Source organism: Oncorhynchus kisutch, unplaced genomic scaffold (assembly GCF_002021735.2).
Source record: "Oncorhynchus kisutch isolate 150728-3 unplaced genomic scaffold, Okis_V2 scaffold1901, whole genome shotgun sequence".
In the NCBI taxonomy this organism is placed as follows: domain Eukaryota; kingdom Metazoa; phylum Chordata; class Actinopteri; order Salmoniformes; family Salmonidae; genus Oncorhynchus; species Oncorhynchus kisutch.
The window spans coordinates 20,254-32,500 of NW_022263846.1; the positions used below are offsets into that span (position 1 = coordinate 20,254).

Genomic DNA, 12,247 nt, shown 5'->3' on the forward strand with positions numbered 1-12,247 from the left:
GGCATTTGCCAGAGAACACCAAGATTGGCAAATTCGCCACTGGCGCCCTGTGCTCTTCACAGATGAAAGCAGGTTCGCACTGAGCACATGTGACAGACGTGACAGAGTCTGGAGACGCCGTGGAGAACGTTCTGCTGCCTGCAACATCCTCCAGCATGACCGGTTTGGCGGTGGGTCAGTCATGGTGTGGGGTGGCATTTCTTTGGGGGGCCTGCACAGCCCTCCATGTGCTCGCCAGAGGTAGCCTGACTGCAATTAGGTACCGAGATTAGATCCTCAGACCCCTTGTGAGACCATATGCTGGGGTGGTTGGCCCTGGGTTCCTCCTAATGCAAGACAATGCTAGACCTCATGTGGCTGGAGTGTGTCAGCAGTTCCTGCAAGAGGAAGGCATTGATGCTATGAACTGGCCCGCTCGTTCCCCAGACCTGAATCCAATTGAGCACATCTGGGACATCATGTCTCGCTCCATCCACCAACGCCACGTTGCACCACAGACTGTCCAGAAGTTGGCGGATGCTTTAGTCCAGGTCTGGGAGGAGATCCCTCAGGAGACCATCCGCCACCTCATCAGGAGCATGCCCAGGCGTTGTAGGGAGGTCATACAGGCATGTGGAGGCCACACACACACTACTGAGCCTCATTTTGACTTGTTTTAAGGACATTACATCAAAGTTGGATCAGCCTGTAGTGTGGTTTTCCACTTTAATTTTGAGTGTGACTCCAAATCCAGACCTCCATGGGTTGATAAATTTGATTTCCATTGATAATTTTTGTGTGATTTTGTTGTCAGCACATTCAACTATATAGAGAAAAAAGGTATTTGATCTAGGATGTGTTATTATAGTGTTCCCTTTATTTTTTTGAGCAGTGTATTACATGTCTTTATCATCAGTCTAACATATATGTGAATATATTACACCCCTAGGTCTTTATCTTGTGTTATGAGTGTTCCCTTTATTTTTTTGAGCAGTGTATAACTTCATATGGAGACATGTTTATACTTGCCTCACATATTACGATCCTTTTAAAGTAGACACCAAAGGGACTTCTATTGTCTATTTCAACTATTGAGGTTTTATAATGTTACCCAGTACCCCCCCAGGGATACCGAAGCCCTTTAAGAACGTATTTTTAAACGAGCCGGTTGTCATGGGATACCAAATCTATCTAAAGCAGTTTTCATAGAGCCGTTAGCAGTGGTTAAATAAGGAGCAGGACAGCTGGCCCACATTACTGAAACAACATGCCACAGGATCAGTAATACCATGACCTCACCTACTAATGGAAACAACATGCCACAGGATCAGTAATACCATGACCTCACCTACTAATGGAAACAACATGCCACAGGATCAGTAATACCATGACCTCACCTACTAATGGAAACAACATGCCACAGGATCAGTAATACCATGACCTCACCTATTAATGGAAACAACATGCCACAGGATCAGTAATACCATGACCTCACCTACTAATGGAAACAACATGCCACAGGATCAGTAATAATTGATAGAACCACAGAAATAGGACTTGACTGTTTAAATACTGTTCATACGTTATATCACACAATGGCACATTTACCTCATTCATTTACTTTATTACATTTTTTTAAAATTAAAGTTAACAAATAGTAAAACGAAAACACATTATTCACTAAAATACATCATGGATAAGATTGTCCAAAATAAACGAGTACAAACATGAATATTTTTGCATAATTGTATATTTTTGACCGTTTGTGAATCATTTTATACCAGGTTGGCAGTGTGTTGCTATAGAGAAAATCAACTGGTACACATAACATACTGCATATGCTTCAGACATGTTGATCTAAACATAGTTTTTAAGAGACAAATGTCGGCTAAATGAAATGAATGATAAATATGATGTGAAGTGATCGTCGAAATAATCACAGTCCAACGTCTGTTCTTCACAATTCCTCAAGGCATTGTCCAGCTGAAAAACAAACCAGGAAGAGAAGAGGGATGTCAATGATTCATTTCTATTCATTACAGTAACACACTAGTACGTGGCATCTTCTGTTGGTTTCAAATGTTGTCAGTTTGTAATGAATTTTCTCTTAATAGAAGCTCACAAAAAAAGTAAAGACGTGGATTTTTTTTTTTACTAGGCAAGTCAGTTAAGAACAAATTCTTAATTTCAGTGACGGCCTAGGAACAGTGGGTTAACTGCCTGTTCAGGGGCAGAACGACAGATTTGTACCTTGTCAGCTCGGGGGTTTGAACTTGCAACCTTCCGGTTGCTAGTCCAACGCTCTAACCACTAGACTACCCTGCCACCCCGGTTAAAGTTTTGGTAGATTTATTTCAAATAAATATATCATTTTGTCATTTAATTCTTTCTGCTTGATGTTTTGTCTTTTCAGGGGGTTGAAATGAAACGCTGATGGCAGTCAGGTACAGCAATGGACTCCAGCCGGACCTTCCCGACCCCTCCCAGCCTCCCCCTCCCCTGCTGCCCAAACCAGACAAGGCCAATGCCCGGCTGCAGAAACTCATCAAGAAGAGTGCCAAGAAGAAAGCCCGACCCTCCCAGACTCCCATCCCCTTCCGCTCCTGTCTGTCCCCCGTACACGAAGCTTCGGACCTCGAGCACAGCGACACACACTCGACTCCTCCCCGGTCACCGGACTTCAGTTTCCCCATTAGGCCTCTGTATGATCCACACCCCCCCTCTCCGTTCTCGTTCCCCCCCAGTGGTCCATATGGTAACAATCCTTACAGCCAGACAGGGGTCTTTCCCCCCCTGGACTACACCGCTCCCATGCAGACATCAGAGAACCAGGTGGCGCCCCTCTTTGAGTGCTCGTCGTTTATGTTTGACGATGACGACACAGAAAGCATGATGCCACCCTCGCCTCCGCCTCCGCCTCCGCCTTCGTCTGGGTCGGTGGCCACGGCAACAGTAGCTCCAGACTCAGTCCCCAGTGTACCACAGTCAACTCCCCCAACTCCATGTTCCCCTAAGATATCAACTCATGTTATGACTCTTTCCCCACCAGTACCTAGTGGTCCGAGCCTGGGTCCGGGTCTGGCACCATTACCCGCTCAGGTCCAAGGTCCAGTCCCACTTCCTGCTCCAGTACTGATGTCAGTGCCAACCCTTCAGACACAACCTCTGACCTCAACCCATCAGGTGACGACACCCAGTAAGCCAAAGGATGATGTTCCAAAGCACACACCAGCTTTGGTCACTAATAACCTTGGTTCTGAAGATCACATTATGAGCAAAGCGGCTTCTAAGACGGTCAGCATGCAAATAAATCAAGCTGATTCCTGTAAAGTCAAACCGTCTGACATCATCCCACAAACAATGATTTACACATCCAAGGCAACGTTTTACGAAATCTCCAAGCCTGCACTTCCAGACATAACAGGAGTGAATATATTGTATCAAGGAGCATCGTTATCCACGATACACAGGGAGAAATCACCACTGACTTGTCATCAAAGTGAGCCGGCTATCCCATATAAAGTTTCCGTGGCAAAGACCCCTTCTGGAAGATCGAAAACACCCTCACACCATCCCACAATGGGAAGACTGACACCTGTTTTTGAGATATCGAAAGCCAATCCACTCCTGTTCGCTGCAAGTCCAATATTCTTCTCCTCTCGGGATGTGCACGCCTCGGTCGTAAACACAGAGACAGAGAAATACAAGTCACCAATGACTGTTACCAGTGCTCTCTCAGCAGCAACCGAACAACTGAAACCAATTGGATCTCGTTCAGATACAGACATATTCCAGAATAATGGAATTACAACTACCATGGGAGGATCTATGGCTAATTTATCTTCTATGTTCAGCTCCTGTCAGGATGTACACGTCACACAGAGAATCAAGTCACCAATGGCTATTACCAGTACAGCCCAAACACCCTCAGCAATACCTCTTAACAGTAGAGTCAAATCTCCCTCAGGAATACATATAACCAGTACAGCCCAAACACCCTCAGCAATACCTGTTAACAGTAGAGTTAAATCTCCCTCGGCAATACATATAACCAGTACAGCCCAAACACCCTCAGCAATACCTGTTAACAGTAGAGTTAAATCTCCCTCAGGAATACATATAACCAGTACAGCCCAAACACCCTCAGCAATACCTGTTAACAGTAGAGTTAAATCTCCCTCAGGAATACATATAACCAGTACAGCCCAAACACCCTCAGCAATACCTGTTAACAGTAGAGTTAAATCTCCCTCAGGAATACATATAACCAGTACAGCCCAAACACCCTCAGCAATACCTGTTAACAGTAGAGTTAAATCTCCCTCAGGAATACATATAACCAGTACAGCCCAAACACCCTCAGCAATACCTGTTAACAGTAGAGTTAAATCTCCCTCAGGAATACATATAACCAGTACAGCCCAAACACCCTCAGCAATACCTGTTAACAGTAGAGTTAAATCTCCCTCAGGAATACATATAACTAGTACAGCCCAAACACCCTCAGCAATACCTGTTAACAGTAGAGTTAAATCTCCCTCAGCAATACCTGTTAACAGTAGAGTTAAATCTCCCTCAGCAATACCTGTTAACAGTAGAGTTAAATCTCCCTCAGGAATACATATAACCAGTACAGCCCAAACACCCTCAGCAATACCTCTTAACAGTAGAGTCAAATCTCCCTCAGGAATACATATAACCAGTACAGCCCAAACACCCTCAGCAATACCTGTTAACAGTAGAGTTAAATCTCCCTCAGCAATACCTGTTAACAGTAGAGTTAAATCTCCTCCTTCAATGCCTGTTACCATTACAAGCAATATTCCCTCAGCTGCAGCAGAAGCACTAAAACCAATAGGATCTAACGCTGACAAACATTTACAAGGTCTGACCAGTGTTGAAAGAAGTACAACTCAGACTAATGGAATAACAACCAACATGGAACGGTCTATGGCTACGATATCTTCTGCATTCAGCTCCTATCAAGATGTACATGCTTTGGTTGTAAACAAAGAGACACACAGATACAAGGAGATACAGGATACAACTACTATGCTCAGATGTATGACTACTATATCTCCTGCCTTCAGCTCCTATCAAGACGTACATGCCTCAGTCATAAACACACAGAGACAAAAGTCACCCATGCCTGTTATGTGTAGAGTTAAATCTCCCCCGGCGATGACTGTTCCCAGTACAGCCCAAACTCCCCTAGCAATTCCTGTTGCCAGCAGAGTCAATTCACCCCCATCAATGCCAGTTAACAGTACAGTCAAATCACCCCCATCAATGCCTGTTACAAGTGCAGCCCAAACTCGCTCCACAGCCAGTGAACAACCAAAATCAGCTGGATCTGCCTGTGCCGGCTCAGTGGAACTTTCACAAGGTCCAACCAGTGGGGATAGAAACCAGACTAGTGGAAGCACAACCACCACTGAAAGATCTATGGCTGAGAGAACTCCCAATGAGATTCTAGAATCAAAGATGGCTGCACGCGACAGTGCAGTTTCCAAGCCAAAAGTCAAGTTTACAGAACCTCATATGCAGAAAGATAAAATGGATGAAACAACTGAATATGGAACCCGACCTGAGTATCAAAAGCTACAGACCCCATTGTCCCCCAAAAGGATACCAAAGACAGCTTCAAATGGATACAAAGCGCCAACGATTTCAGCTCCACCAAACGGACCCACTGTGCCAATGATCTCAGCACAACCACCTCCAAACACTGTGCTAACGCCAATGATTTCATCACCTCAATCTCCATTGACCCCTAGATACCCAGACTCTCCTATAATTGGCTTACGTAAAGTTTTGGCACCATTGATAGAGCATCAAAAGACCCCTACATCCAAAAAACCTAAAACACGGTCAACATATTACGGACTGACTCCGGCTGAGTATGTTGCCTATGGTGGGATCCGGACATACTATGGTCCTTCTGGACCTAAAGCTAATGAATCAACACCATCACCATCCACAGCACAGACTAATGGATTACCAAATGGGCCTCGTCCTCCTTTAATCTCTAAACCTGAAACATCCCCCTTAGGATCAAACACACCCAACAGAGAACAACAGAAACCTACCTTGCAAGGGCAGCATTCTACTGTTCCAGCACCTTCACTTTCAACACCTTTAGCTGCAACTGGCTGTTCTCAGACACCGACAGATAAGGCAGCCATATTTAAACCCAATACATCAGATGTTAACAAATCTGAAGCACCTGCTTATGCAATACAACCTGATATAACACCTATTGTGGACATAACAAAACCTGAACTTCTATTGGCCCTCGGACAGTTAACTCTTCCACCAGCCACCAGTGAAGTCCCCACACCAATGGCCTCTCATTCTGAGGTTCCAAGACTGGCACATAAAGCAGGTGTGGTACACACAACCAGACCAGCTCCATTTCAGCTAAATGAAACTCCTTCATTCCCGATAGGTAGGAATGTTGTGTCAAAGTCGCTGTTTCCTTTCAGCATTCCAAATGCTGAAGTTTCACAAAATTCAACTGTAGCAAATATTCCCCGACACAGTGGAAAGTCAGAGGCAGATCCCACAGTCATGCATCTTTCTGTCAAGGCTAATATTAGCACAGACACTAAACTACCCAGAAAACCTGTCATAGGAGTCCCCAACAACCCTGATATAGGAAGCCAACTCCCCAGCAAACCTACCACAGCAACTATACTACCAGGCAAGCCTACCATAGACACCAAACTACCTAGCAAGCCTAGTGTGCCAACCATAAGAACTCAACTCTCTCATTCACCTACTATTGAAACACCTACCATTGAAACAGGAACCCAAGTCCTCACCAAACCTACTATAGAAAACCAACATTCATGCACACCTATCACTGGAACTAAACTTCCTAGCCCACCTACCAAAATAGCACAACTTCCCAGCCCACCTATCATAGTAGCCCAACTTCCCAGCCCACCTATCATAGTAGCCCAACTTCCCAGCCCACCTATCATAGTAGCCCAACTTCCCAGCCCACCTAGCATAGTAGTCCAACTTCCCAGCCCACCTAGCATAGTAGCCCAACTCTCTAGCATGCCTAGCATAGAAGCCCAACTCCCCAACGAGCATTTAATAGAACCTGTACAACCTGGCAAGTCTACTCCAGAAAATATTCTGCCCAGTACCATGCAGTACCATGCAAACCATACCAGGAAGCATTTTGTAGAAACCAACTCCCACAAAGCAATTGAATGCAGACAATCTACAAAATCTACCATTGATGAAAAACCTTCCACCAAGTCCACTACTGAAACAAGATTCTCAGCCAGCTCTACGAACGAAGGTAAACAATTTACAAACCCTATTGTAGCAAATGGAGCTTGGCTGAAACCATCCCTAGAGCCTACACGTACTAACTCAACTATCATAAGTGCACAGCCATCCACAGAAATTAGATCCCCAATAAGCCCTACTTTACAAGCTAAGCATTTTACAAAGCCTGTTTACAACAATTGTTCCTCTCCAAAACCTGTCCCACATACTAACAGGCCTATAATAATTGTACAACCTCCCACACCTCCCATAATAGAGTCCATACCTCCCTCAACCCCTGCTTTAGAAACTAAACCCTTTACAAAATCTGTTGCAGAAGCTAAAGCCTCACCAAAATCCCTTGAACCTGTCTGGGCTAATATAACTACCATAAATGTACAACCTTCAACAAAACCTACCGCAGACTCTTTTAGCCCTACTATTGAAGCTAAACCCTTTATGAAGCCAGTCATAGAGGCTAACGCCTCCCCAAAACCGGTGTCAGTGCTTCCTAACAAACCTACCATAAAAGTCCTACCTTCTACACCGCCACGTAGACATAACAGACCATGGTCAACAACACCTATGGAACCTAAATCTGTTACAGAACCTAACCATGCAACAAATAAGCCTACCGTAAATGTCCAACCTTCAACAGAACCTACTACAGAAACTAGACCCTGCTTCAGCCCTACTGTTGAAGCTATACCCATTATACAGCACAATATGGAAACTAGAGTCTTTGCTAAATCATCCCCAGAGCCTAAACCAGTTAACATGCCTACAGTATATGTACAACCTTCAACAGAACCTACTAGAGAAACTAGACCCTGCTTCAGCCCTACTGTTGAAGCTATACCCATTATACAGCACAATATGGAAACCAGAGTCTTTGCTAAATCATCCCCAGAGCCTAAACCAGCTAACAAGCCTACAGTATATGTACCACCTTCCCCAAAGCCCATAGAAAGAGAAACCACCTTAAGCCCTTTTATTGAAGCTAAACCCTTTACACAGAATAATACGGAAACTAGAGACTTCACAAAACCTGCACCAGAACCTAAACCAGCTAACAAGCCTACCATAAATGTACAACCTTCAACAACACCTACTATAGAAAGTAGATCCTGCTTCAGCCCTACTGTTGAAGCTAGACCTGCTGCAAAGGTTATGGCATCAAGAAGTTGCTTTAGTCCCACTAGACCTTGGTTAAACCCTTCTACTGAAGCTAAACCCTTGACGAAGCATGACATTGAAGCTATTGCCTCCCTAAAACCGACACCAGAGCCTAAATTGACTAACACCACTTCCACAAAGCCTGCTATAGAACGTATATCGTCCCCAACCCCAACCACTGCCGTAGACACTGTGATAAAACTACCTGCCGTTTCCAAAGTGATTGACTCTTCCAATCCTGCCTCTCTGCCTCAGGCCTCAGCCTCTATAAAATCCCTGCCCACAAACAGAGGAATGTCATCGCCATCTCAGCCAAAGACTGGACAGACAGAGACAGACACAATGGAAGATGTGGAAGTCAGTGCATCAGGTGCACAGGGGAAAGCAGCCAGACGTCAAGAGACACCCTGTACGAAGTCTACGATATCAACTGCATCTTCGACTGTTGACAATGTAGACAAAGTAGACAAGCCCCAAGCTCCAACCGCTAAACCTAGCCTTGCTAACGCTGCACTGAATGCACTGAAACCTAAAAGTATGAAGACCATGTTCAGTGGCTGGTCGCGCCTCAAAAAACACATGGTCGTTGAACCAGAGGAACCTCAGTTCCCGGAGCCAGAGCCCGAATCTGTCCGCAGGGATGGCGCCATCTACAGTAAGAACACTGACCAGGCCAAATCTAGTCAAGCTTCTTCAGCAAAAGTCAAAGACCACTCTGAGAAGGGCAAAGAAGTGCTGAAGGAGACAGAGGCGCCCAGAGCAATGAAAATGTGGGATGCCATGCTCTTCCACATGTTCTCTACCAAGGAAGCAATCATGCAGCAGATCAAAGCTAGCAAAGCTCCCGATGGTTCCGACAAGAAGAAAGACCAGAGAGAGCAGACCAATAAGACACGGAAAGTCAATCAGCAGAAAGAGAATGAGATGGAGGTCGTCCCCTCTTTTGCCAGCCGTCTGCCGCTTCTCCTCTACAGTCCGCGCTTTGATGCCAGAAAGATTAAAGAGGCTGCAGAGAAGCCGCTGGGGAAGATGTCAGCTGTGTTCCAGAGGGGGCTGATTAACCGCAAAAATCAGGACGGGGAAGGGAAGGACTTTAATAAAACTGCCAGGGGATTCGGTTCCTCAAGAACAACTGATGTCTGACTTTGAACTCCACACACACCAGAATATTGCTGCTCAATCTTCTCATTAAGTAGATGAATAAACCTCAATAGATTGATTTCAGTTATCATATAGCTAGAGATTTGTATGTTAAATAAGCTTCCAATCAAGGGCTGCAGTGCAGTAGGCTATGCCAGGATATTTACTTCAATATGGTGTTTAAACTAGGATTTTTAACTATGATCATGAGCTTTTAAGACAATGATGTTGGATGCATGCAGACGGCTCATTTACATCTTTCTTGCTCCATAGAAAGATGTATTTTTTTAAGCGTTGCTCGTGTCTTAGTCTTGGAGTGTTCACCCCGGGTGAGGTTAGGAGTAGAGTGTCTGATGACAGTGGGTAATAAATAGGGCTTGTACATTCCTGGATTGAAGCGACGGAAGGACATTGGATGACAGAGCAGTGTAGCTGTGAGAGAGGTGGAGCCTAGCTAGAGGTGGAGCCTAGCTAGAGGTTGAGCCTAGTTAGAGGCAGGGCCTAGCTAGAGGCGGAGCCTAGCTAGATTTGGAGGCTAGCTAGAGGTGGAGCCTAGTTAGAGGTGGAGCCTAGTTAGATGTGGAGGCTAGCTAGATGTGGAGGCTAGCTAGATGTGGAGGCTAGCTAGAGGTGGAGCCTAGCTAGAGGTGGGGCTTAGTTAGAGGTGGAGCCTAGCTAGATGTGGAGGCTAGCTAGATGTGGAGGCTAGCTAGATGTGGAGGCTAGTTAGAGGTGGAGCCTATTTAGAGGTGGAGCCTAGTTAGAGGTGGAGCCTAGCTAGAGGTGGAGGCTAGTTAGAGGTGGAGCCTAGCTAGAGGTGGAGCCTAGTTAGAGGTGGAGCCTAGTTAGAGGCAGGGCCTAGCTAATAGCTAATACACCAGACTCGAGTGAGAACTCTAACTTTGAACTTAACACTGTGACTGCATGCAACATTTTTTAAAGTCAGTGGAAAAGATATGAAGTTTTCCCTCTAGTGTTTATACCTCTATAGTGGAGCTATGGGAGGGGCACAGCTGCAGAAGTTGGACATACAGGGGGAGAAGGTGTGGCTTCAATAGAAGGCAGCAGAAGGATGCATAGGCCCGACTGGAAATGACAACACAAGAACAGTTGGTTTGAAAAGCACTTTCAGTTTGCAGGTTGGTTGAAAAAATATTTAAATAGCAAATGGAATGTATAGGACATGGGTCCTCATTGGGACATGATGATAGGACATGGGTCCTCATTGGGACATGATGATAGGACATGTGTCCTCATTGGGACATGATGATAGGACATGTGTCCTCATTGGGACATGATGATAGGACATGTGTCCTCATTGGGACATGATGATAGGACATGGGTCCTCATTGGGACATGATGATAGGACATGGGTCCTCATTGGGACATGATGATATGACATGGGTCCTCATTGGGACATGATGATAGGACATGGGACATGATGATAGGACGTGTGTCCTCATTGGGACATGATGATAGGACATGGGTCCTCATTGGGACATGATGATAGGACATGGGTCCTCATTGGGACATGATGATAGGACATGTGTACTCATTGGGACATGATGATAGGACATGTGTACTCATTGGGACATGATGATAGGACATGGGTCCTAATGGGATATGATGATAGGACATGGATCCTTATGGGACATGATGATAGGACATGGGTCCTTATGGGACATGATGATAGGACATGGTTCCTCATTGGGACATGATGATAGGATATGGATCCTTATGGGACATGATGATAGGACATGGGTCCTCATGGGACATGATGATAGGACATGGGTCCTTATGGGACATGATGATAGGACATGGATCCTTATGGGACATGATGATAGGACATGGTTCCTCATTGGGACATGATGATAGGACATGGGTCCTTATGGGACATGATGATAGGACATGGGTCCTCATAGGGACATGATGATAGGACATGGATCCTTATGGGAAACGGTGATAGGACATGGTTCCTCATTGGGACATGATGATAGGACATGGGTCCTCATTGGGACATGATGATAGGACATGGGTCCTCATTGGGACATGATGATAGGACATGGATCCTTATGGGGCATGATGATAGGACATGGGTCCTTATGGGACATGATGATAGGACATGGTTTGCTTTATGATGAATGTCTTCAATGGTGCAGAATGGATAAGAATGAAGGACTGTAAGATAAAGGTGCTTCATGCAATAAACTACAGAAGAGTCTTCGTGATACAGGAAGCTGTGTAATAAACTACAGAAGGGTCATCGTGATACAGGAAGCTGTGTAATAAACTACAGAAGGGTCATCGTGATACAGGAAGCTGTGTAATAAACTACAGAAGGGTCATCGTGATACAGGAAGCTGTGTAATAAACTACAGAAGGGTCATCGTGATACAGGAAGCTGTGTAATAAACTACAGAAGGGTCATTGTGATACAGGAAGCTGTGTAATAAACTACAGAAGGGTCATCGTGATACAGGAAGCTGTGTAATAAACTACAGAAGGGTCTTGGTGATACAGGAAGCTGTGTAATAAACTACAGAAGCGTCATCGTGATACAGGAAGCTGTGTAATAAACTACAGAAGGGTCATCATGATACAGGAAGCTGTGTAATAAACTACAGAAGGGTCATCGTGATACAGGAAGCTGTGTAATAAACTACAGAAG

General features: G+C 45.0%; 2 protein-coding genes across 6 annotated transcripts in view; both read right to left on the reverse strand.

The window, feature by feature from the left end:
• Positions 1-1,586: 1,586 nt before the first annotated feature.
• Positions 1,587-12,247, reverse strand: part of LOC109876385 (caldesmon, smooth muscle-like) — an 18,409-nt gene continuing 7,748 nt past the window's right edge. Inside the window, exon 6 of the mRNA XM_031819159.1 lies at positions 1,587-1,962. Coding sequence (XP_031675019.1) covers positions 1,937-1,962 — 26 coding nt within the window. The 3' untranslated portion in view covers positions 1,587-1,936. The remainder of the gene's footprint in view (positions 1,963-12,247) is intronic.
• The window catches only part of LOC116368270 (uncharacterized), a 12,167-nt gene continuing 2,132 nt past the window's right edge, over positions 2,213-12,247 (reverse strand). The window contains exons 1-2 of one of the 5 annotated variants that reach the window (XR_004208498.1): positions 4,565-12,247; positions 2,213-3,916 (exon numbers count right to left, since the gene is read on the reverse strand). The exon at positions 4,565-12,247 is cut by the window's right edge and continues 2,129 nt beyond it. Coding sequence is in view for 1 of the 5 variants with exons in the window: in XM_031819158.1 (XP_031675018.1) it covers positions 3,840-4,492; positions 4,529-4,790 (915 nt within the window). In the remaining 4 variants the exon portion in view is untranslated. Of the gene's footprint in view, positions 4,493-4,528 lie in introns of all 5 variants that reach the window. The other 4 variants (XR_004208496.1, XR_004208495.1, XR_004208497.1 and 1 more) reach the window with 4 other exon arrangements.